Below are 26,140 nucleotides of genomic sequence, written 5' to 3'. Positions count from 1 at the left end.
TGTGCATTTATGCATGTGGTTAAGACTTGATCAACATCAGAAATGAGTATGAATCTGGCACCAATACACTGGCATACACACGGAACACAGGTTTAGATCACAAAGAGACAAACATCTTGAATGTGTGCTTTCATATTTCCATTCTTTTATTTTGTCATATCTTTTTGCTGCAAAAGTCCTTTCGACATAATTATGACAATGTAAACTTTCACAAATATCCAGACAATGAAATTGCCTGTCTGAAACCAGAAAGCTGAAAATACCTTATATTTCTAACTACAAGCGTAAGTACTTCAACAATTTCTCTACTGTCTTTTCCATCCCCCCACGAACTGAAACGCACCTTATACAGTTCAGTGTCTTTCTTTCAAAGTACATATTGCGTAACAAGCAAACTGTAAAGAAAGCATACAAAAATAATTTGATCTTGGAAAAGGCACACAAAAGATTCAAAACAAAAAGAAGGCACATTACTACCTGTCATAGAAAAACCTAGGCAGGTGCGTTTGAGAGCAGACCTTTGTGATGAGGTCTTGATGGTAATACCAGTCATATGACTGGAGAGGCTCACCTACCTCATTCAGCACATTGATTTGACATGAGATAGTGTCTATACAGTTATATGACTGGAGAGGCTCACCTACCTCATTCACCACATTGATTTGACATGAGATAGTGTCTATACAGTTATATGACTGGAGAGGCTCACCTACCTCATTCACCACATTGATGTGACATGAGATAGTGTCTATACAGTTATATGACTGGAGAGGCTTACCTACCTCATTCAGCAGATTGATTTGACATGAGATAGTGTCTATACAGTGGAACCTACAACACAGGCACAGAAACCCCCCCAAAAATCAAATTCACAAAAGCAAGGATCCCATGTTTATATCAACAACAAATCAAAACAACTATACATTATTTTTAGAAAATATGTACAGAAGAAAGAAAAAACAGCACAGCAAAAAAAAAAGATTTTAAATTTGCACACAATTCTGATTGTAAGTAACTCAGGAATGAAAAAATACTAAAATTATCACCGGAATGTAGTCATTAAATTATCTGAAAGTTTGAAAACAAAACCCTGTTAGAAAGTAAAAACTTTCACCACACGTAGGACTTGTACTGTCCAACATTACTTTTTGCACCTGAAGAAGTTCTTCAACAGTTAAAGATGAACAACCTATAGCAACCTGCAACGTGCTACGTGACACGCCATAGATCCTGTAACAGAAATAGACATGGTCCACCAAACACCACCCTCTCTTCTCAGAGCATTGCAATGTACCACACTGGTCAAGTCCGCAAGCACTCAATATGTGCAATCAACAAGTGCATGGCACACACTAAGATACAACAAACAATCTACTGCAAGCCAAGCAGCATGCTCTATACAAACATAACATGTGTAAGTCATGATTGTTTTACTCTGATTATAAAAATACTGGTACATGTACCGTTTTTAAAATCTATTTCTAAACCAAGCATAAGAAAACTTGAAAAGACTAAAACATCATTTGTATCTGTTAATATATCAAGCCTCACAGATTACATGATTAGTCGAAGACTGCAAAGCTGTTTGGCGGTTGCAGTTTTCTTCACTAACCTGTAAAGACCAGACTTGCTTAACAGAGAAAAAACAACTTCTTGTCGCAAAAACAGACACAACAATTATGCCAAGAAAGACATTTCTGGAATGTCAAATGTGGGAAAAGTCAAATATATACCGAGCAACAAAAGAAACGCGAAAAAATTCATCATTGTTTGATTGACAAAATCTCCAACAATTATAGAGTTAGAATTATTAAACCACAAAAGTTTAATGAAGGCATGTTTGACCTTACTTTTGTGTGATTATTTTGATGCTGTGACTGTTTTAACACACGAGACAAGCAGGTTTAACGTTAAACACATAATGCACTCTCGCAGCACGTGCAAGTAGAGCAGGAGAAATCTGATGTGTGAGATGTGTTCACTAATGCATTAGCAATCAAAAGAGACCATGGCACGCTTGCTGCCAGTCTCACTTTTGAAACAGCCAGGATGCCAAGATTGACACCACCAAAATGCCAGGTCGATTTAAAGCTGGGGGTGATCCAGAAGCGCTGGCATGTGCTTTAAACGTGCATATTCCAACAGTTTATCACCTTCTGCAATGTTCTGGTGACATTGGAAGCCCTGCAGTTATGTAACGTGGTGGATTTTTTCGCATTACCCCAATAAGACAAGATCGCAATTTCCTGCCACAACGTCTTCGACATCGATTCAATTCAGCCACTGACACTACCAGGAACATCATTGGAAGCCACCAGTGTCCGATCAGTGGCCAGAGAGCGCGATGAAGGCTGACTGAGCGAGACCTCCAAAACTTTGTTAACGTTAAACCTACTTGTCCCGTGTATTAAAACAGTCGCAGCATCAAAATAATCAAGCAACAGCTAAGTCAAACATGCCTTCATGAAAATTTTGTCCATAATTGTTTGAGATTTTGTCAATCACAAACATTGCAGAATTTTTTCGCGTTTCTTTTGTTGCCCAGTATATATTAAAAAAAATATCAACTTTGATATAAAACAACCAATTTAAGTTATTTGATTTCGTGTTACGTTTATAAGACGTTCACACATGATTTGATTATGAACAGGTAATCAGGGGGAAAAACACACACACAAAACAAGCAAACAACAATACCACACATACCACATTGTTGTAGTTGTTCGTAAGATGCTGGGCCATATAACAGATGTAAAATGTAGAAGTACCCTTTCACTCGATCTCTGCCATTCAAAGCATTGGATTAAAACAAAGAAATGATGTGAGACTTTGTTTCCAGTGGATACATTGGCATCAAAAGGTAACACACAACAAGTGATGCTAGTTCCCATCTGTACCTGCAACATTGAATAGTCTACCAGCTACAGTGAATAGTCTACCAGCTACAGTGAATAGTCTACCAGCTACAGTGAATAGTCTACCAGCGACAGTGAATAGTCTACCAGCGACAGTGAATAGTCTACCAGCTACAGTGAATAGTCTACCAGCTACAGTGAATAGTCTACCAGCTACGGTGAATAGTCTACCAGCGACAGTGAATAGTCTACCAGCTACAGTGAATAGTCTACCAGCGACAGTGAATAGTCTACCAGCTACAGTGAATAGTCTACCAGCTACAGTGAATAGTCTACCAGCTACAGTGAATAGTCTACCAGCTACAGTGAATAGTCTACCAGCGACAGTGAATAGTCTACCAGCTACAGTGAATAGTCTACCAGCTACAGTGAATAGTCTACCAGCTACAGTGAATAGTCTACCAGCTACAGTGAATAGTCTACCAGCTACAGTGAATAGTCTACCAGCGACAGTGAATAGTCTACCAGCTACATTGAATAGTCTACCAGCTACAGTGAATAGTCTACCAGCTACAGTGAATAGTCTACCAGCGACAGTGAATAGTCTACCAGCTACATTGAATAGTCTACCAGCTACAGTGAATAATCTACCAGCGACAGTGAATAGTCTACCAGCTTTTCTTTTCTTTATTTGGTGTTTAACGTCGTTTTCAACCACGAAGGTTATATCGCCAGGGAGTCTAGCAGCTGCAGTGAATAGCCTAGCAGCTACAGTGAAACATGTTCAACAAGCCTCCCTTTAAACCTTGTTGTCCAAAGGTTAGCTCTCAATGAAGATTGTGAAACTCCCTCCTTGGTAATTATACGTAATTGTGTGATCCCCTTGGACGTCATCAAACACAAGTTGTACGACACCTGTACATTTGCCCCCCCCCCTCCCCCCCTCCTTAATTCTATGATCCCCTTGGAACTTCTGACACGCATTGGGGCCCTTAATTGCATTGTGAAAATAACTTTTCACAACGTTGGCTCCCTGTGGGTGATTGAGCGTACATTTGTAATACAGTGGTACCTGCCATGTGTGGCCCCTCCCATGACAGGACACCTCCCTTAAAAGGACACATTCTGAGGTCCCTTTGTCTATTATCTCTTCCAAAATATACCTGTCACGACAGGCCACCTGCAATGTAGGGCCACTTGGCTGGTCCCACGTACTGTACCAAAATGATGACAAAAACAATGTTTGATGGCTAGTTGCCAGACCAGCATGTTTTGTCAATCCTCAGGGAGCATATAGTCTTCTGTCACATCTTTATCAACTTTGGCCTTGCAGCCTCTGTCGATAGATAAAACAGAAGACGATATGCTTCCCTCGGATTGACACAAAAGCTGGTCTTACAACAAGCCACGAAACATCTTATAATTTATAAGTATAACGGGATCTGCTATATCTTGCCACAAATCATGTAAGCTCAGTGTACATATTTCAGTAATGCTTGCTACAAAACCAAGATAACACAGCAAGAAGCATCTCAAGTGAGTTAAGCAGCAAAGAAAAACAAAACAGAAAATCATGTATGGCAAATCAACAAATGTACACATAAGACCTTTCAAAAACTCACAAAAAGAGAGCCAAAGAAGACACAAAGCTACACAGCTACAAACATAGAAAGGAGGAAAGAAGAAAAAACCTGACTCTCTCAAAAAATATGTTTTTAAAAAAACGCAGCAGGAAAAAGTGAGACAAAGGTTACTTCTCATAAAACATTGTCAGGCTATATTAACACAAAGTCCTGTTCAAGGCGCTTTAGTGGTGGTGCTGCCGCTGTCGTCACTAGACTTAGGGGGGAGCACTCCCGTGGAGAACAAGATGATGATTACGATGACGATGACGACCAGTAGACTGACGCCGCAGATGATGAGCGTCATCTTTTTGTTTTTCCACCAGTAGCGCCGTGAGATCTTGCGACTTGTCCGCTGGAAGTTTTGGGCCTGGAAAAGAATAATTAAGCACTGCAGTGAAAGACAGGAGGTGTTATGCTGTTGTCTGTTTCAAACTGCAGAAAGAAAATGCACTGCAGTGAAAGACAGGAAGTATTATGCCGTTGTCTGTTTCAAACTGCAGAAACGCATTGCTTTCCTTTGCACAATTTTGGCTTTTGAAGCAACAACAACAAATGTGCAAATGTCATCCAAGCTGTGGACTACTATAAGCCTTTCTCACGCTCCCCCTCCCCCCCCCCTTTCCTTGTACCCTCCCCCCCCCCCCATTTCCTTGTACCCTCCCCCCCCCCCCCTTTCCTTGTACCCTCCCCCCACCCATAACGCACAGAGGCCTCACCTCCTCTCTTTTATCTATAGAATTCTCAACCATGCTCCATGCCTTTCTTGATGTGTCATGACCCCCCCCCCCCCCCCCACACACACACACACACCTCACCGAGTTCTCCAGCCCCTCCGTCTTACTCATGAGATTCTCACCAAGCTTCACGTGGTTCTCCATGTTCTAGGTCTTGAACCCCACCCCACTACACACACATAACTCACTGAGTTCTCTAGCTCTTCCGTCTTATCCATGAGATCCTCCAGACGGTCGCCACGCTCCATGACCTTCTCGATGTTCTGGGTCATGACCCCCTTGACCTCGTCCACTTGTGATTGCAGTTTGCTGACTGTGTCTCCGCCACCGCCGGCCTTGGAGAAGTTTTTCTGTCACAGACACACAATTCTTTCTTTATTTGGTGTTTAACGTCGTTTTCAACCACGAAGGGTTATATCGCGACGGGCGACACACCATTGAACATCCACTAACACTCATATTTAGGCAGCTGGCCAAGACTTCAAAAGAGTGAATGTTAATTTGTGCATTCAATTGTAAAACATAAAAGCAAAAAGCGATGTAGAGAAATAACTCTGTCACGATTTTCAAGCGTTGTGGAAGAGTTAGGCCCCACTTTAGTGTGTCAAACAATGACACGTGGTCCACCAATTAAAAACCAGCAATGACAACAAATAACAGACTACTATGTGTATGCAATGCAGTGTCCGCTCAATATGATGCCTTTTTCTTGTGAAAATCTGCACATCGGAGCCATGCCTCTGAGTTTTAGATTGATAGAAAAAGCATAAGGACGCAAAGTTGATTTATTTGTTATATGTGTATTTCTCAGTATTTCTCCCAACTTCACAGGTTATACAGCCGTTGTCTAGTTCTGTTCAGAAAACTTAGTCTTACGTCTTTTTGCATCAATGTGTAAAACATTACAAACTTGGTGTATTTTCAGAAAAATGAGCATACTCCACACAGCATTTAAACATCCATGATTCAAACACCGCTAATTAAGTTTACCAATACATTTAAAACAAATGCTTCTTTCAATGTTTACTGACAATAACTGTAATCATGTGTCAAAATACTGGATCGGCTTCGGGATGCGCTTGTGAAGAAAAGTGGTCTAGGAATTGTTGTCATATTTTTGTCCACTGACCGTACTGATCGTATTCTAGACAATCATGCGTACAAAATACGGCGCAATCGTAATGGCTCCCAGGTCTGAACAGACACTCACCATCTGCTGTGCCAGCACAAAGTTGAAGTCGCGGTCCAGTTCACCAAATCCAGCGGTCACGGCTCGACCTGCCAATGGCCCGCTCTGGAACCGCCTCTTGATCTGAGAAACAAATTAGACACTCACATCTTGCTGACAATTCTCAAGATGCTTTTTGTCCTAACTATGAACCGTCTTTATGTGATTGTATAGTACATTACCCAAGCAGTGGACAGTGACCTTCTGGAATTAAAAAAGGAGAAAGTCTTAAAATGGAGGTAAACTAACAGACGTTATCAACAGAAAGTCTGAATAAACACGGCCTGAAAAGGAGGGAAGTGTGAAATGGGAGGGTCTTACAAAAGGGTGGTTCCACTGTAGACGAAATGAATTGAACAACAAAGAGTAACAATTTGAATAGGATGCAACCAGGCTGTTGCCTTTGGGCGTGCATCGCATTGGAAGGATTCTCTATCTTGTGTGGATGTCTTGCACACCTGTTGCCTTTGGGCGTGCATCGCATTGGAAGGATTCTCTATCTTGTGTGGATGTCTTGCACACCTGTTGCCTTTGGGCGTGCATCGCATTGGAAGGATTCTCTATCTTGTGTGGATGTCTTGCACACCTGTGGTTTCTTAAATGATCATCGTATTGGATATTAAAAGAGGGGAGGGGTGGGGGACTTAACGTCCTCACAGGTAGCTAAGTTATTAGGGACATGATTGTATGTGATGATATGCTCGTATTGGAGCTTGTTTGTTTGTTTGTTTGTTCATGGGGTGAAACTCCCACAGCTTTTACGTGTATGACCGTTTTTACCCCGCCATTTAGGCAGCCATACGCCGTTTTCGGAGGAAGCATGCTGGGTATTTTCATGTTTCTATAACCCACCGAACTCTGACATGGATTACAGGATTTTTTCGTGCGCACTTGGTCTTGTGCTTGCGTGTACACACGGGGGTGTTCGGACACCGAGGAGAGTCTGCACACAAAGTTGACTCTGAGAAATAAATCTCTCGCCGAACGTGGGGACGAACTCACGCTGACAGCGGCCAACTGGATACAAATCCAGCACGCTACCGACTGAGCTACATCCCCGCCCCTCGTATTGGAGCGATTCTTTATCCCATGTAGATGTCTAGCTGGTTTAAATGATTTTTTTTACACTTGACAGAAGTTCTTTTTTCAACAAAGTTTAAGGGCAGACACCACAGTGAAAAAAGTGATTTTCTTGTTCCCTGGTCATTCCCGTTTTCTTTCTGATTCTGGATTTTGAACCTCTTCTGGTTTATTTTAGATCAGAATTAATCATAAATTGTCAAAACGGCTAAATGAAAAATGTATGTGTTTGCAATTTTGTATTGAAAACACACAAAACAGCACAAAAATGCGTATGTTGGGGAGTTGACTGTGAGTTAAACACATCGTCAACCGTAGTCACGTTTGCATGACTGGAATGAGTTGTCTTTTCTTTGCAAAGCTCAGTTCATGACGCGCACAACGGGAATTCCCGTTTACGGATTTCGCGCCGTTAGTAACACTAACAGCAACCTGAAGACATTCCATTGAGCCGAAGAGAACCGAGGAAGATTCCGGAAGATTCCGTATGTATAGTTTTCGCTACTGACCAATCGAATCGCGGATATTAAACTTTGTTTATGCTCGGTCTCGTTCGGTTAAATTCGGCCTTCCACGGATGCAGTATTTCTGATTTCCGCCAGAAGTTGACAAAGGCAATGTGAAATACCTACGACTGCGATTTTCCTTGCATATCTTTCTGGAAACTTCAGTTTGTCACAAGTGTTGCCCCGGTTTCAGTGCTAGATACGCAAAGGAGAAGATTATCGGGTAAAATTAACTCAGTTGCAGAAGCTTGCGTGACAGAAGAATAAAACGAATGTGCGAGTCGATAGTGTCGTCTGCTATTGCTACAAACGAATCTGAGACTGAAGATCAAGTTTGTGCATTCTTCTTCTTCCAAAATGAAAACTGGCAGAAAATTATGCGGCTTCCCTTGCAACAGATGGAATGGAGCAAGAAATAACCATCGGTGGTGTACGTGTGAAGCACGTTGCCATGAGTGTTTTGAACCAGGACTTATTTTAGAGTTGCGGAGCGGAATGCGTACGGCAATACGGACAACACGGATTTCGCTATCTATGGCAACGAGAAGGCTTTTTTTTTCTCCGGGAAAAAGTTAAATGAACTCCTTTAAAAAAGAACAACCAGTACGAAAATGACTGTTCAGCCATGGTGCTGCACCATGCATATCCCGGGAAGTCTGGTGCAGGTGAATGCTAGCCCAAGCACAGCAGGGAAGACTCCAAGCAGCTTATGAGCTGGTAGTAGGTATGTATTTTTTCTTCTTTAATTGTTTAAAAAAAAAAGTACAAGTTTATATAAAAAAAAGTGTTATGTGTGCGGCTCTGGCTCTGTTTTTTTGTGTGTGATTGTTATGCTGAAGTACAGAATCAAAGTAACACATCCTGATGCAAAGACACTGAATAGGATGCAACGTTTGTTATGGGTAATTAAATGGAAAATTTCCTAAATAAATTATCATTTAATTAATATACTTACCCGAATCACATTAGCATTGAGTCACCTGAGATGCTTATCACTGAAAAACGCTTACCCGGCTAAAGAATTTAAAGGGAAGCAACCCCATCACCAAAACGAAAGTGAAAGTAGCTTTGGTAATGGGCCAGTACACCGGGAGTTACCTCCCATACGGGTGTATGCCACGTCACTTCCTCTAGGAACACGTGCCTATTATCATACGGCTTTAAAAAATCTTAAAACCATAAGCGGGGCAGGTGGGAGGGAATACAGTATGTGATTCGGGTAAGTATATTAATTAAATGATAATTTATTTAGGAAATTTTCCATTTAATATCATATTCTTACTCCGAATCACATTAGCAGATAACATCAACAAGGCGGTGGGCTAGAAATGAATCAAAACTCACCATCAAGTTCTGGACAGGAACTGGCCTGCTGCTATGAGCGCTGGAAGGCCTCTGGAGCCATCCTGTCGAAGAGCTGTGACGTCCCGAAGATAAAAGTTTATGAAAACATCTTCGGAACGCCAATACGCAGTTGTCAGCACCTCCTCTAGACGTCTGGAGCGCAGAACTGCCAGAGAGGATGCCCACGCCCTCGTCTCATGGGCTCGGGCCGAGTCAAGTGGCAAGGAGGGCATAACCCCCCCCCTCTTTGTGCGCCTCCACTCATAAGCCTGCTTGATGAGCGAGGACACCCACCGGGCCAACGTTACCTTCGACAAATCTTTCTCGCGCCTAGTAAGGAGAGAGATAAACAACAACTTCTGAGAACTAGACCGAATCGGCTGAGTCCGGGCTAAGTACAGACGAAGTGCCCTCACAGGGCAATTGACCGAATCGGGGTCACCCGGGGCCAACGCGCTGGTCAGAGCCTTAACTCTAACCAGCGGAGAGGCCTGCCCCGGAGACTGATTCTTGGCCAGGAAACCAGGCCGGAAACGCAAAGATGCGGAACCGTCCGGCTCAAAGGAGATATCTCCAGGCTGACCCGACAGGGCGTGGACCTCGCTACCCCGTCGGGCCGTAGCCAACAAAAGGAGAAACAGCGCTTTGCGAGTGACATTGAACAGACTGGCCTCGCTTAAAGGCTCAAAATCCGCAGAACGAAGGAATTCCAGGATTAAAAACAAGTCCCACTTGGGAGCGGGCAAACGAGCTTTAGCTTCCTTAAGAGCAGCCCCTTTAATGACTGCAGCTATAACGCCCCCGACTCGAACAGAACGACCAATCTGCTGAAGAGTCGCCGAGATAGCGGAGCGCCGGACCCTCAACGAGGAGACTGAGGCGCCCTGTGAAGACATGAAAGAGAGGTGGTTAGCGACCTGAATAGAGCGCGGAGCCACCGAACTCACCCCTCTAGCTGAACACCAGGCAGTCCATGCCTTCCAGTGGGAAGCATAAACTGAAGAGGTGGACGCTCTATGCGAGCGAGCCACCAAGTCCAGAGTCAAAGACGACGCCCCAGAGCGCTTCAGCGAGTCCCGAACAACTTCCACACGTGAAGCTTCAGAAGACTGGGCTCCTCGTGTGGAATGCCTGTTCGGGGCTGCACTAGTTCCCCTCGCACGAGTGCGAGAGGAATGGGGGGCCCTTGGGCAAGCCGAAGAAGATCTGGAAACCAGACCTGCGACGGCCACAGAGGAGCGACCAGAAGAAGAAGGGCCGGCTCCTCCATCTCCGCTTTCCGGATTACTCGGCTGAGTAACGGAAAGGGAGGAGTCTGAAGATCTGTATGTGCCCCCCAACCCTCCCTGGACGCATCTGTAAAGAGGTCCAGGTCGGGGAGGGGCACGACGATCGGAACACCTCTGCAGACCCACTCCGTGTGCAACCACGGAAGGGTCGCAGACTGGAACCATCCCTGCAAAGGGATGAGGGCGTCCCAGTCCACCAGAGGAGAGTCCACAAACGGCTTCAGCGCGAACTGAAGCGGACATTTGTGGACCCGGCCCAGTGAAACCAGAAGAGCCATAGACTCCATCTGCCCCAAGATGGAGGCGAGCGAGCGGATGGGAGCCATCAGGAGAGGTAAAGTGGAGCGAATCTGAGCTTGGAGCTTGTCCACCCTTCTCTGAGAAGGCTGGACAGTCCAAGCGACCGTGTCGAAAGACATCCCCAGATAAGTGAATGTCTGTGACGGGGTCAGCTCCGACTTTACCCGGTTGATCGAGAACCCCAACCAGTTGGATTCTCGAAGAACCGTCAGGGTATCCTGCGAACAGCCGCTCTGGGACTGGTTCATGATGAGCCAGTCGTCCAGATAAGCCCGCAGACGGATACCCTGGGACCTCACCAGTGCACAGACCTGTCTCACCACCATGGTGAAAATCCACGGTGCGAGAGACAGCCCGAAAGGGAGTGCGCGAAACTGGTAGATCTGATCTCCCCACCGGAAACGAAGCCATTTCCGGTCGGTCGGATGCATAAGAATGTGAAAGTATGCGTCCGTGAGATCGATCGAGGTCACCCAGTCTCCTGGGCGGAGAGAGTCTCGGACAGAGGCTGGCGTCTCCATCTTGAATTTTATCTCCCTCAAGAAAGTATTGAGGAGAGATAAATCCAACACGGGACGCCATCCTCCTGATGCTTTGGGAACAGCGACCAGACGCCCGTAAAATCCCAGGGAGCTGTGGACCCGAACTCTCTCCACCGCGCCCTTCTGCTCCAGGGAGGCAATTTCCGACTGCAAGACGGAACGTGCTTCCTGCGAGAAGGGGGGCTTGAACCGCGGAGGCACTCGGGTAAGAGGCGCCTTTTCCTCCCGCCAGAGTAGACGGAAGCCCGAACTCACCACTCCCACAATCCATTGGCTGTCTACTACCGACATCCAACGAGAAAGTGCCCGGGAGGGGCCTCCCGCCATCACCAAGGTGGAGGGCGGGAGGGAGGTGAGATCGGGAGCGCTTCATTGGGGGTGTGGCTTACTTCCAGAGCCGCCACGCCCCCTCCCCGATGCCGTCCTCTTCTTCCCACCACGAGCGGCCGGCGAAGCCTGCCGCTTCTGAGCTGGCTTGGGGTTAGACGATGTCTGAGCCTGCTTCTGTTTAGAAGGCTGAGACTGTTTCACCCCCTTCAGAGTGTAGTCAAGGAACTGACTGTCCTTGTTTGACTGAATCTCCTTCTGTCTGGCATCCAGTGCCAGCGGACAGAAGAGAGACTCCTCTGAGACCGGGGAGACTCTCAAGGTCTCCCTAGTAGCCAGCTCCGTGAATTGGGACTGCGAGAGGAAGAGATCCCTCCTGCAGAGTACCGCTTGGGTGTACTGCAGGGAGGAAAGACGCAATTGTTCCTCATTGACCTTGGCCAATGCGGTCAAAAGCGCAGAGACATCGTCCGCATTCTGTTCTTCACTGAGAGTGAAAGGAACTAGCGAATCGGTCAATGCCCGAGACAGAGCCCGAACGAGAGTCTCCGCAATGGAGGACAGTTCGATCTGCCGACGTCCAACCTCCTCAGCAGAGAGGAGGGAAGCCTCGGAAACCGGCAAAACCGAATCACGCTTGATCGGTTTAGCCAGAAGAGGCAGCAATTCCCGGGAAACCGGAAGGGTAGCCCTAGGGAGTGCAAAAGACGCCAGCCAATTCTGGCTCTGATTGGGCATGCCAAGCTTCCTATTGGCCGTAGGCACGAAGGAAGAGGCTTGGGCAGCTGAAGCCACCCACTGCTGAGCTGATTCCGGAACTGGACCAAAAGGAAGCAGTAACGGAACAGGCACTGGCCGAATACCACTCCCCGCATGTGCTGGACGAACCAGTGAATGCGAAAGTTGGTAAGCCACTGACGGAGACTCGGCGAACCGGAAGGAAGAAACATCCTCCTGTGCCGGCCGGAAGTCCGCCATGGCAGAAGGAACGAATGATGCGGAAGAGTCCGCAGCCACCACCCCTTCAGGAAAATAACGAGACGTTACTTCCGCCGCGACGTCAAGAACAGACTTGAGCTTCGACGGAAACACGCCCCGCGACTCCTCGCTGACCACTGATGGAGCATCAGAATAGTCACACGTGGAACCATGACCGAAGTCACCAGTTCCGGAAGCAGAAGCATGCCCTGGCAAACCGGAAACCGGAAAAGCCTGAGCACTAACGTCATCCTGCCGCCCAAAACCCTGTGAAGGTAAAGGGTAAGCAGGACGACCATCCGCAAAAACCGGAGCTGGATGAGCTGACGTCACTCCCCCGACTGAGTGGAGTGATGCCTGCTCAAGCCTAGGCGCTTGAAAGCCGGAAGGCGCACGCTGTAATCCACTATCTGGTATCCGGAAGGAACCACCAGAAGAGGAAGAAGCGTTTCCGGCCGAAACCGGAAGTGTAGTCAACGGAACCGCAAAATGCGGAAGTGAAGACTGCACTGGTTGACTTCGCGATCCGGAAGGACCGGAAGTCAGTGAATACTCCATCCTGCCGCGACCGCCGTAGCGTGCCGGAGCGGACGGATCATCACTTCCGGCAAGTGCCGGAAATGCGGCAGTCGAAACCGACTGCCGCCGCTGTTCGAACAAGTCCGGGGCCTCGTAGGTTATCGCCGGAAATGAAAGATCAGCAAGGTATCGGTCGTGACCCGATGCGAAAGAGCTGTCCCCCGAAGGAGAACGTCCAGGCGCCTCACGAGGGCTATCGGACCAGCTCTGCTTACCAACCGACGCTGAAGAGGGAGGACGCTGCTCCAAGCCGGAAGTGGAGGACAAAGACACGGAAGCCAATGCCCGGACGTCACTGCCAGATGCCGGAAACGCCGAACTGCTGGCGACGGAACGCTGAAATTCTGCCTGCACCAAGCTGCGGATTTCTGGAACCAGTGACTTTAACAGAGAGGAAACCAACGCACCTTGTCCAGGTGCTAACAAAGAAGACGAAGTCTCCGATGTAGAGACAGGTGCAGAAGTAACAGTAGCGCAAGGCGCCGCAAAAGAAGCAGAAGTAGTAACAGCGCTAGGCGCCGAAATTGGTACAGCCAACAAAGTGTTACGCTCTTGGTCTGTAACAAGTAACGTTGCTTTGGAAGAGGAAGACTTAGCCTTAATTTTCCCCTTGGGGTCCGACTTGCCACGGCGCTTGTCTGAATCAGACATGTTGACAACAACACGTGGCAACGCGAAAAAATTTACTGAAACATAAGTCTAAACGACTGGAAAATTCAGTAAACACACGCACTAATGCGTTAACAAAATACTATAGCTAAACTTGCCCCACAAGCAGAGGCACGGAGAGCTACAAACAAAGTCACACGAGCTAGAAAACTAACTCACACAACAAAATGGCGACACGCAAGACACTGACACAAACGTCAACAACACGTGGCAAAGTAAAAAGATTTACTGAAACGTAAGTCAAAACGACTGAAAACACAGTAAACACACACGCTTACGCGTCAACAAAATACTAAAGCTACACTTGCCCAAACAGAAAGAGGGCACGCAGAGCTACTAGCAAAGTCACACGAGTTAGCTAACTAACTCACACAACAAAATGGCGAAACACGCAAGTCACTGACACACAAGTCCGTAAAAAACGGACAACGTACAGTAACGAAACAGCGCAAACAACCAACAACAAACGGGAACGAGCTCACCAAACTGTAGGCAAGGCGAGCAGACAAGCTGGGTAACGTGGCCGGCGGGTGTCACTCAAACACACAAGGTCAGCCACAGAGCGTCAAAAAGTGAACCGTCCTCTCCGAGGTGAAAAAGACGTATGATAATAGGCACGTGTTCCTAGAGGAAGTGACGTGGCATACACCCGTATGGGAGGTAACTCCCGGTGTACTGGCCCATTACCAAAGCTACTTTCACTTTCGTTTTGGTGATGGGGTTGCTTCCCTTTAAATTCTTTAGCCGGGTAAGCGTTTTTCAGTGATAAGCATCTCAGGTGACTCAATGCTAATGTGATTCGGAGTAAGAATATGATATTAAATTGCTACTGTGAAGCTTGGTTGTCAGTGTTTTTTCCTCATTTATTTTCTCAAGCATATATAGCTTTCTCCTGTGATCATAGTTTTATTGTAGCACAAACAAACATGCATTCACATGGCCCAGTGAGTGAACATTGCTTGTGGTCATACTTCTCTTGCAGACCATATGGTTTCTGCGTGCACTGTATGTGCAAAAGCTGTAAGCCAGACCATTCACTAGCCCTCTACCGCCTTAGCACCATTCACATGATTATTCAATAAAAATATATGTATTTGTTCACTGCTTGACTGTCAGCACTTAAATATGCATGCACACACATATCATTTGATCAGGCCTAAAAAAAAATAGGTGTGGTTACGGTAACCCGACCTACCCTATTTTTAGGGGCCGATCCTATAACTTTTTATTACATTTGTCAAAACAAAAACAAAAAACAAAAAACGAGTGCAAAAAACGCAATGAAAGCGAAAGCGCCCGAGTCGCACACTTATTTCCCTGTCAAGTAGGTTTAATTTGTACACATTAGAAAAAAAAGTTTAAAAAAAAAGAAAAAGTGATTGCCTACCTACCTACCCTATTTTTTTTGGCTATGTTACCGTAACCACACTTTTTTTTTTTTTTGCCTCACAGAACAATACCCTTTTCGAATGTGTGTGGGGGAGGGTGGTAATCATTTAGAATAGTGAATAGCAGTATTTCAGTTTGTCTGAATAGACATTAATTTTGAATTTATGTTCTCTCTACAGATGCAGAGGTGGAAGCTGGAGAGGAGCTTCCAAAGTGACAAGGCATTGCAAGGCAATTCACAGAAGTCAACCAAAATATTGTAGTATAAAAAGTAAAAGACACTGTTAAATGACTCGATGATTATTCAAATAAAGTCCAACAGAGGTCCAAGACAAGCGGCTCGACTGGTAACAAGTTGGGAATTTTGAATGGGCATACTTTATGCAGCGTGCACATTACTGATGAGAGTTGATCATTGCGACCTCGGAACAGGTTATTTGGTGCTTGCGGAACACTTGTTTTTTTCTTTTCATTTTTGTTGAATTTAGTTTCTGTTTTTCTTATGGAATCAAGCAAGAATTGATTTCAGAGTCAGCATTGTTTTGTTACATGTATGTAAATGTTTGTGTACTGTACAAAAATTCAATTTTCTTCACGTTTTGTGCATTTTCTCAAAACTACATTTAAGTCACTTCAAAAGCCTGAGCCATGTTTTCTAATAAACTTCCGTTGTTGAAACTTTGCATACATCTTAAGTAAGTTATTTTCTCCAAAATGTTCAGAGTGTATTGTGGAATTTGTGTGTGTGTGAGAAGTTATATAATTTTTTTGGATGTTTTTTCATAAAATTCAACATCACTCATTTTTATCACTAATATCTTTTAAAAGAATGGACAGATCAAAAATATTCTCTGAACAAATTCTTGGCATTGTATTAAAGTACACATAACAAGCTTCAAAACAAAATTCCATGCAGTTTTATAAAAGCCTTACTATTTTGAAAATGTGCTGTTTGGCGGCCATCTTGGATTGCTACCATGGCAACCGACTGTACAACATTTTTTTTTAAATATTTTCTCAGGAGATAGACTGAATACTTTAATTCTAAAAAAAACTTAGACTCAAGAGTTATTAAACACAAAAAATCACTTTGAACACTAAACAGCATTAAGGTTCATTCGCTTGTGACTTCCTGGCAAGCGGCCGGACATTTCATCAAGATATTAGTTTTTGTCTGTGCACCTAAAAGACTGTTGGGTCGATATATTTGTGACTGTAACGTATTGTTTTGTCAACAACAAACATTCCAACAACTTTCCTTTCTTGTTTTTTTGATTTAAGAAACAGAAAAACGATTATAATGCATGCAAATTTCCAATATTTGCAGTGTTGTTCCCAGGCCTTGGTCTTGGATAATGCAAGCATACTTTTTTCATCTGACGCATTGTTCTGACCCCAGGCAAGTCCAATGTCCGATGTTTTGAAAAATGGAACACGTTTTGACACAACAATATTTTGCGGTCAGGACATTTTGACCGATACATATTTTGAATCCAGGTCCAACTGACCCATGGGAACAACACTGCAATGTAAGCTCTACCATTCAAATATCAAATCAAAGTAACTTTATTATCTCAAATCTGAGAAATTACATTGGTGGCGCCACAAGCATGAAGACAAATGGAACACTACAATATTGTTAACATCAAAATAAATGTACTAACTAATACGATTCTTACCTTACCCAAATTCTTGCTGAATACAAAATTACTGCACAACAGGCAGACTAAAATAATACAAAGCACTACAAAAGAATGTTACCTTTCATGTGTTCCTGTAAGTTTATTGTGATGTTATTTTGTTAGAATGTATATGTATTTGATGTTTAAATAGTATGGTTTTTGTTCATAGTTAATATGTAAAGCGCGGAGAGCACAGTTCACTGTGGTTTGCGCTATATAAGCTCTCGTTATTATCATTATTATCATTACCTCTGCGAGATAGCTGTAAGGTTGCTGCTTGTTGACACCCGATTCAGTGACACAGACATACAGAATGCCATTCTCTATCAAACAGTGGTAGTCATTGCTGTCACAACAAAATGAAAACGTCACATGCTACATGTAATCAATCATGCTAAAACACTTCAGACAACAACAGTTCTTCTATCAATGAGGAAAATACTCAACTGGACCATGCAATGCAAAATACTTATCACAACACAAAGTAACTGACTGCTAAATTCATAATTCTTTTAAACTTCAGAAAACAACAAATGGGGAAATACCCCTTCTGAAAGTCAGGCAACAAGATGCTACATCATAATATGTATACATAAAATAATTAACAACTCCAAACGCACAATGAAATCAGCATACGAAAATAAAAACAACAAAAACAAAAACATATTCATGCACATGTATACATGCTGTTCTGAATGTTAGCCTAGAAAAGTTCTGTATAATGAAAACTCGCAAGCTGCATACTGAAACTAACTAACCCCTGACCAGAAAACCAAACACTATCCCCTGACTGACTAACTGGTGGAACGACTGACTGGTGGAACGACTGACTAACTGGTGGAACGACTGACTGGTGGAACGACTGACTAACTGGTGGAACGACTGACTGGTGGAACGGACTGACTAACTGATGGAACGACTGACTAACTGGTGGAACGACTGACTAACTGGCAGACTGACTGACTAACTGGTGAATTGACTAACTGGTGGAACGACTGACTAGCTGGTGGAACGACTGACTAACTGGTGGAACGACTGACTAACTGGTGGAACGACTGACTAACTGGTGGAACAACTTACTAAATGGCAGACTGACTGACTAACTGGTGGAACGACTGACTAAATGGCAGACTGACTGACTAACTGGTGGAACGACTGACTAACTGGTGGAACGACTGACTAACTGGTGGAACGACTGACTAACTGGCAGACTGACTGACTAACTGGTGGAACGACTGACTAAATGGCAGACTGACTGACTAACTGGTGGAACGACTGACTAACTGGTGGAACGACTGACTAACTGGTGGAACGACTGACTAAATGGCAGACTGACTGACTAACTGGTGGAACGACTGACTAACTGGCAGACTGACTGACTAACTGGTGGAACGACTGACTAACTGGTGGAACGACTGACTAACTGGTGGAACGACTGACTAAATGGCAGACTGACTGACTAACTGGTGGAACGACTGACTAACTGGTGGAACGACTGACTAACTGGTGGAACGACTGACTAAATGGCAGACTGACTGACTAACTGGTGGAACGACTGACTAACTGGTGGAACGACTGACTAACTGGCAGACTGACTGACTAACTGGTGGAACGACTGACTAAATGGCAGACTGACTGACTAACTGGTGGAACGACTGACTAACTGGTGGAACGACTGACTAAATGGTGGAACGACTGACTAACTGGTGGAACAACTGACTAAATGGCAGACTGACTGACTAACTGGTGGAACGACTGACTAACTGGTGGAACGACTGACTAACTGGCAGACTGACTGACTAACTGGTGGAACGACTGACTAACTGGTGGAACGACTGACTAACTGGTGGAACGACTGACTAAATGGCAGACTGACTGCCTAACTGGTGGAACGACTGACTAACTGGTGGAACGACTGACTAACTGGTGGAACGACTGACTAAATGGCAGACTGACTGACTAACTGGTGGAACGACTGACTAAATGGCAGACTGACTGACTAACTGGTGGAACGACTGACTAACTGGTGGAACGACTGACTAAATGGCAGACTGACTGACTAACTGGTGGAACGACTGACTAACTGGTGGAACGACTGACTAAATGGCAGACTGACTGACTAACTGGTGGAACAACTGACTAACTGGTGGAACGACTGACTAAATGGCAGACTGACTGACTAACTGGTGGAACGACTGACTAAATGGCTGACTGACTGACTAACTGGTGGAACGACTGACTAAATGGCAGATTGACTGACTAACTGGTGGAACGACTGACTAAATGGTGGAACAACTGACTAACTGGTGGAACAACTTACTAAATGGCAGACTGACTGACTAACTGGTGGAACGACTGACTAACTGGTGGAACGACTGACTAAATGGCAGACTGACTGACTAACTGGTGGAACGACTGACTAACTGGTGGAACGACTGACTAAATGGCAGACTGACTGACTAACTGGTGGAACGACTGACTAACTGGTGGAACGACTGACTAAATGGCAGACTGACTGACTAACTGGTGGAACGACTGACTAAATGGCAGACTGACTGACTAACTGGTGGAACGACTGACTAACTGGTGGAACGACTGACTAAATGGTGGAATGACTGACTAACTGGTGGAACGACTGACTAAATGGCAGACTGACTGACTAACTGGTGGAACGACTGACTAACTGGCAGACTGACTGACTAACTGGTGGAACGACTGACTAACTGGCAGACTGACTGACTAACTGGTGGAACGACTGACTAACTGGCAGACTGACTGACTAACTGGTGGAACGACTGACTAACTGGTGGAACGACTGACTAAATGGCAGACTGACTGACTAACTGGTGGAACGACTGACTAACTGGTGGAATGACTGACTAAATGGCAGACTGACTGACTAACTGGTGGAACGACTGACTAACTGGCAGATTGACTGACTAAATGGCTGACTGACTGACTAACTGGTGGAACGACTGACTAACTGGCAGACTGACTGACTAACTGGTGGAACGACTGACTAACTGGTGGAACGACTGACTAACTGGCAGACTGACTGACTAACTGGTGGAACGACTGACTAACTGGCAGACTGACTGACTAACTGGTGGAATGACTGACTAAATGGTGGAACGACTGACTAACTGGTGGAATGACTGACTAAATGGCTGACTGACTGACTAACTGGTGGAACGACTGACTAAATGGCAGACTGACTGACTAACTGGTGGAACGACTGACTAACTGGTGGAACGACTGACTAACTGGTGGAACGACTGACTAAATGGCAGACTGACTGACTAACTGGTGGAACGACTGACTAAATGGCAGACTGACTGACTAACTGGTGGAACGACTGACTAACTGGTGGAACGACTGACTAAATGGCAGACTGACTGACTAACTGGTGGAACGACTGACTAACTGGTGGAACGACTGACTAACTGGTGGAATGACTGACTAACTGGCAGATTGACTGACTAAATGGCTGACTGACTGACTAACTGGTGGAACGACTGACTAACTGGCAGACTGACTGACTAACTGGTGGAACGACTGACTAACTGGCAGACTGACTGACTAACTGGTGGAACAACTGACTAACTGGCAGACTGACTGACTAACTGGTAGAACGACTGACTAAATGGTGGAACGACTGACTAACTGGTGGAACAACTTACTAAATGGCAGACTGACTGACTAACTGGTGGAACGACTGACTAACTGGCAGATTGACTGACTAAATGGCTGACTGACTGACTAACTGGCAGATTGACTGACTAACTGGTGGAACGACTGACTAACTGGTGGAACGACTGACTAAATGGCTGACTGACTGACTAACTGGTGGAACGACTGACTAAATGGCTGACTGACTAACTGGTGGAACGACTGACTAAATGGCAGACTGACTGACTAACTGGTGGAACGACTGACTAAATGGCTGACTGACTGACTAACTGGTGGAACGACTGACTAAATGGCTGACTGACTAACTGGTGGAACGACTGACTAACTGGCAGATTGACTGACTAAATGGCAGACTGACTGACTAACTGGTGGAACGACTGACTAACTGGTGGAACGACTGACTAAATGGCAGACTGACTGACTAACTGGTGGAACGACTGACTAACTGGCAGATTGACTGACTAACTGGTGGAACGACTGACTAAATGGCAGACTGACTGACTAACTGGTGGAACGACTGACTAACTGGCAGACTGACTGACTAACTGGTGGAACGACTGACTAACTGGCAGATTGACTGACTAAATGGCTGACTGACTGACTAACTGGTGGAACGACTGACTAACTGGCAGATTGACTGACTAACTGGTGGAACGACTGACTCACTGGCAGACTGACTGACTAACTGGTGGAACGACTGACTAAATGGCCGACTGACTGACTAACTGGTGGAACGACTGACTAACTGGTGGAACGACTGACTAACTGGTGGAATGACTGACTAAATGGCTGACTGACTGACTAACTGGTGGAACGACTGACTAAATGGCTGACTGACTGACTAACTGGTGGAACGACTGACTAAATGGCTGACTGACTAACTGGTGGAACGACTGACTAAATGGCAGACTGACTGACTAACTGGTGGAACGACTGACTAAATGGCCGACTGACTGACTAACTGGTGGAACGACTGACTAACTGGTGGAACGACTGACTAAAATGGCTGACTGACTAACTGGTGGAACGACTGACTAACTGGTGGAACGACTGACTAAATGGCTGACTGACTGACTAACTGGTGGAATGACTGACTAAATGGCAGACTGACTGACTAACTGGTGGAACGACTGACTAACTGGTGGAACGACTGACTAACTGGTGGAACGACTGACTAAATGGCAGACTGACTGACTAACTGGTGGAACGACTGACTAACTGGTGGAACAACTGACTAAATGGCAGACTGACTGACTAACTGGTGGAACGACTGACTAACTGGTGGAACGACTGACTAACTGGTGAATTGACTAACTGGCAGATTTGACTGACTTGTGAGCAGTGTAGGTTCTCTTGCCGTCGCCGCTGGATGGAATGTTGTTGAGCATGGACTTGATGGTGTCGCTGAACGTTCCGTTGCCCGTCTGGTTGCTGCATAGGACCGTGGTGCCCCGCGCAACACAGCTGTAGATGATCGTCATGGCTACCTGCAATCACAACAACAACATCACACTAAAGCTATGTTTCCATTAAGTGACGTGGCGGCAGCACCATGGCGATAAACTCGCGATGCCGCTAGCGAATTTCGCTGTGAGTGTTTCCATTAAAAGCGGCGCTGCAGGCAGATTTTTGTTCTCTCTGGCTTGACTTCTTCTTATAAATCGGTCAAAACCTCACACAACCATACCGTAATTAAGAGAAACTTTATTTGAAGCTACTTATGGACTCGCGTCGCATATGGAAACACGCGTTCTTTGATACTACTGTAGCGATCGGTTTTGACGCTGCCGCCACCTCGCCGCAACCATCGTGCCGCCGTCGCGTCGCGATATCGATATGGAAACACAGCTTAACTGTTCAACAACATTCACACACAGAGACACACAACTGTAGATGATTGTCATGGCTGGCTGAAATCACAACAACAACAACATCACACTAACTGTTCAACAACATTCACACACAGACACATAGCTGCAGATGATCGTCATGGCTACCGGCAATCACAACAACAACATCACACAAACTGTTCAACGACATTCACACACAGAGACACACAGCTGTAGATGATTGTCATGGCTGGCTGAAATCACAACAACTTTGCACGACACAAACTTCACACAGAGAGAAGCAATCAAAGCAATTGTTCCATACACACATCCTAAATGATTCATAATACTTGTATAGACTCACGTGATGAACCCCATTTCTAGGATTCCCCAAGTTTAAGATTCCCTCCCTTTCCAGACCGTGTTTTGTCAGACTTTCTCTTCTTAACCTGTGTAAATGTACCCCCATATTAAGACTCCCTCCTTTTTAAGACTCCCTCCTTTTTAAGACTCCCTCCTTTTTAAGACCTGACTTTTCTCTCATTTTTGGAGGTCCTAAAAGGAGGTTGGACTGTAGTGAAATTCAGCAAAGTGTGAGCTGAGCTTCGCTGTCACACTGAGTCAATCTCAAAATGTTCACTCTTATTTCAGTGTGTCATGTTACTTTCAAGGGGCCATATATATATATATATATATATATATAGCTATTCTGATGAACACGTGGGGGAAGTCGGGGGCTGTGATTGGATGGTCTCTTCCGATCATCAAAGCATAATGCTACGGAAGTCGGCCATTTTTCTCAATATCCAAAAGCATATTGTCAATAACAAAGACGCATGGTTCCGGTTTACCCACCTGTACCACACGATGTTTCACTGATCGACAACAGCATACACTGACAACTTGAAATTCTTCTCGGGAATGTTTTTCAGCTTTACAAATGTCGATAGTGTGTGTTGGCTGGATGTCCTGCTAACTTCTCGATGAAACAGGACTAAACCTATTATTTTCTGTCCCTAAACACCACAAAATGCCCAAAGTCGAAAGATGTAGTACAAACAGGGGAGTACAACAGAACAGCCGTTTTTGTATGCCTGCTTGGACCTAATATTAGGTCCAAGGTGTCTGTGAGCTCAGTTCACATTTGCCAACTGACACAGATTTTCGCATTCGGCTTTGTACAACCCATGGCACTAACATTCATCTAGTCGTTTATAACTGAGGTTGAAAAAATTGCTTCATGACGAGACAAGTATAAATGCCATTCACCCAAACTGAAAACTTCGCTGCCGTCTGCTCGCGATTAGCTGTTCTCTTCTCCTCCCCTTGTTGCATCCTAGTTCTTCAGATGTTTCTAGTTTTCCGTTTATGTTGTGTTTTGGTCTTCTTCATAAGTAGTCTTGTTCAAAATTAAACAAGAAGAGCAAACGCTCGATCGAGTCACTTTCGCAGTTCTGAATATTATATGAGGCATCAGATGGACAGGAAGAAATTGCTATTCACAACACAATACAGATGTAAATAATTTGATGTAAAGAATAATCCTATAAAGTTTGAATCAAATCCGATGAATAGTTTCAGAGATATGATATTTCAATTTTTTTCCTTCAAGACATACCTGTGACCTTGAAAAAGGTCAAAGGTCACCAAAGCAGACGTCAAAGTGTAGAGGTCACTGGGAGTCACGTTCACATAAAATTTGAGCCCGGTCACTTTTATAGTTTCCGAGAAAAGCCCAACGTTAAGTTGTGTGTTGCCGAACAGAAAAGGCTAGTTATCTCCCTTGTTTTTCTGATAACGTTCGTAAAAGGCTACAGATGTAAATACTTTGATGTAAAGAATAATCCTACAAAGTTTCAATCACATCCGATGAACTTTGTCAAAGATATAAAATGTCTAATTTTTCCTTTGACGCTGACCTGTGACCTTGAAAAAGGTCAAAGGTCAACGAAACCATCGTTAAAGTGTAGAGGTCATTGGAGGTCACGACTAAACAAAATATGAGCCCGATCGCTTTGATAGTTTCCGAGAAAAGTCCAACGTTAAGGTGGTGTCTACGGACGGCCGGCCGGACGGCCGGCCGGACAGACTAACACTGACCGATTACATAGAGTCACTTTTTCTCAAGTGACTCAAAAAACTCAAACTTCTTTTTGTTGTATTCGAAAGAACTAATAAAAAGCTGTTTAACAGCTGTGTTGTCAAATCGAGTTTTTTTCCAAAGTCAGTGTGGCGCCTGCGCAAAACTAATGCGCATAAGAAACGGCGTCTGCTATCAAAACCTGAGATCAACGCATCGACGCAAAAACTGTCATTTTGTAAGTTTGGAACAACAAATCAAGGTCAGAACAGCTATATAATCGCTATTGTATTTTCAGCGTAGCAATAGGGTCCGATATTTAGACTCGAACAAGTATAATGCGACTCGTCTTCGACTCGTCGGCATTATACTTGTCTCGTCTAAATATCGGACCCTATTGTTACGCTGAAAACACAATAGCTGTTAATATATCTGGAGTATGCCACAATAGACCTTTTCGGTATCTGAGCAGCTATCGCGAGATATCCGCGAGAAACGCTGTTTGTTACGCTTTGAACGTCGCAAGACCTTCAAACCTTGGCTTTTGCAGCTCGCACGGAATAGCTGTACCACATGCTTTGCTGAGCTCTGAAGTTTGCGAGAGCTTAGAATACCAATTGGGTCTATTAATTAAGCACACCAAGCGTATTTTACAGTGTCAAAGTTACGCGAGGAATAATTCAGAAACCTTGACTTCAGAATGTGTGTTCTTATGTTTATATTTGATGTAAACAAAGAGAATTTCTCTGTGTTGAGTTGGCAAAGTTCGGGCATCAACAAAAATACCTATCTGCTTTACGAATCAAGCATAGGAATCAGGATTGCTTTTCCTCTTGTTTGTGATGTTGCCCTGATCTACATGATAATAAGCTTGACATATGACATGTCCCACAACCACATCCTTTATGATTATGATTAATAATACAAACTTGATAAAGACTCACCTTATTGCTTATAAATTATATAATCACATAATGATAATCACACGAACAACACAACAATACATTCCTGAAAAGACGAAATTTTTTCGAAGCAGACGACCTGTGAGGATGACAGAATCAGTGACAATGGCAGAGAAAAGGCTTACAACAACCTTACGGTTTACCTTCTCTGCTGACTGCGACGTATACAAACTATGTTTGACTTTAAATAGCGAAAAACAACTTTTACCAAGCTGGCAATGTTCTGCTTACTTTCACTTAACCAGAAAAATATCATTGTTATTCTCAACAACAAAACAGTGGATGTTAATCCCAACAAAAAAAGAGGAAGAGATTGACGAGAAAAGCTTCGTTTACCCCGAGCGTGAATTGACTCCGTCAGATCAAAAGAGGCGGATGTTGTCGCGTTTGTTATGGCATCCAGAGGAGGCGTGACATCAGACCCGACGCTATTGCTACTACAGTTGCTTCCC

General features: G+C 44.6%; 1 protein-coding gene across 2 annotated transcripts; it reads right to left on the bottom strand.

Moving 5' to 3' along the window:
* Window positions 1-123: 123 nt before the first annotated feature.
* Window positions 124-26,140, bottom strand: LOC138958055 (vesicle-associated membrane protein 7-like). Of its 2 annotated transcripts, XR_011453276.1 has the most exons (7): window positions 26,025-26,140; window positions 22,150-22,304; window positions 17,377-17,473; window positions 6,425-6,526; window positions 5,403-5,564; window positions 783-4,847; window positions 124-575 (listed from the first exon to the last, which is right to left on the bottom strand). XR_011453276.1 is itself a non-coding variant. In XM_070329107.1 (6 exons), the coding sequence occupies exons 2-6, from the start codon at window positions 22,296-22,298 to the stop codon at window positions 4,653-4,655; spliced, it is 705 nt and encodes a 234-aa protein (XP_070185208.1). In that variant the 5' UTR covers window positions 22,299-22,304; window positions 26,025-26,140; the 3' UTR covers window positions 124-4,652. The 2 variants fall into 2 exon arrangements, 1 of the variants encoding a protein (XP_070185208.1); XM_070329107.1 differs by having other exon boundaries at window positions 124-4,847.

This window comes from Littorina saxatilis, linkage group LG2 (genome assembly GCF_037325665.1).
Source record: "Littorina saxatilis isolate snail1 linkage group LG2, US_GU_Lsax_2.0, whole genome shotgun sequence".
Classification (NCBI taxonomy): domain Eukaryota; kingdom Metazoa; phylum Mollusca; class Gastropoda; order Littorinimorpha; family Littorinidae; genus Littorina; species Littorina saxatilis.
This window is presented reverse-complemented; position numbering and strand designations above follow the sequence as displayed.

Excerpts from the sequence above, each read along its gene's own strand:
- LOC138958055 (XM_070329107.1), bottom strand. The coding sequence starts at position 22,298 with ATGACGATCATCTACAGCTGTGTTGCGCGGGGCACCACGGTCCTATGC. Across the intron at positions 17,474-22,149 it reads AGAACCTACACTGCTCACAA|CAATGACTACCACTGTTTGA; the intron begins GTCAGTCAAATC and ends TTGTTGTGACAG. Across the intron at positions 4,848-5,402 it reads CGGAAGAGCTAGAGAACTCA|GCCCAAAACTTCCAGCGGAC; the intron begins GTGAGTTATGTG and ends ATTCTTTTCCAG.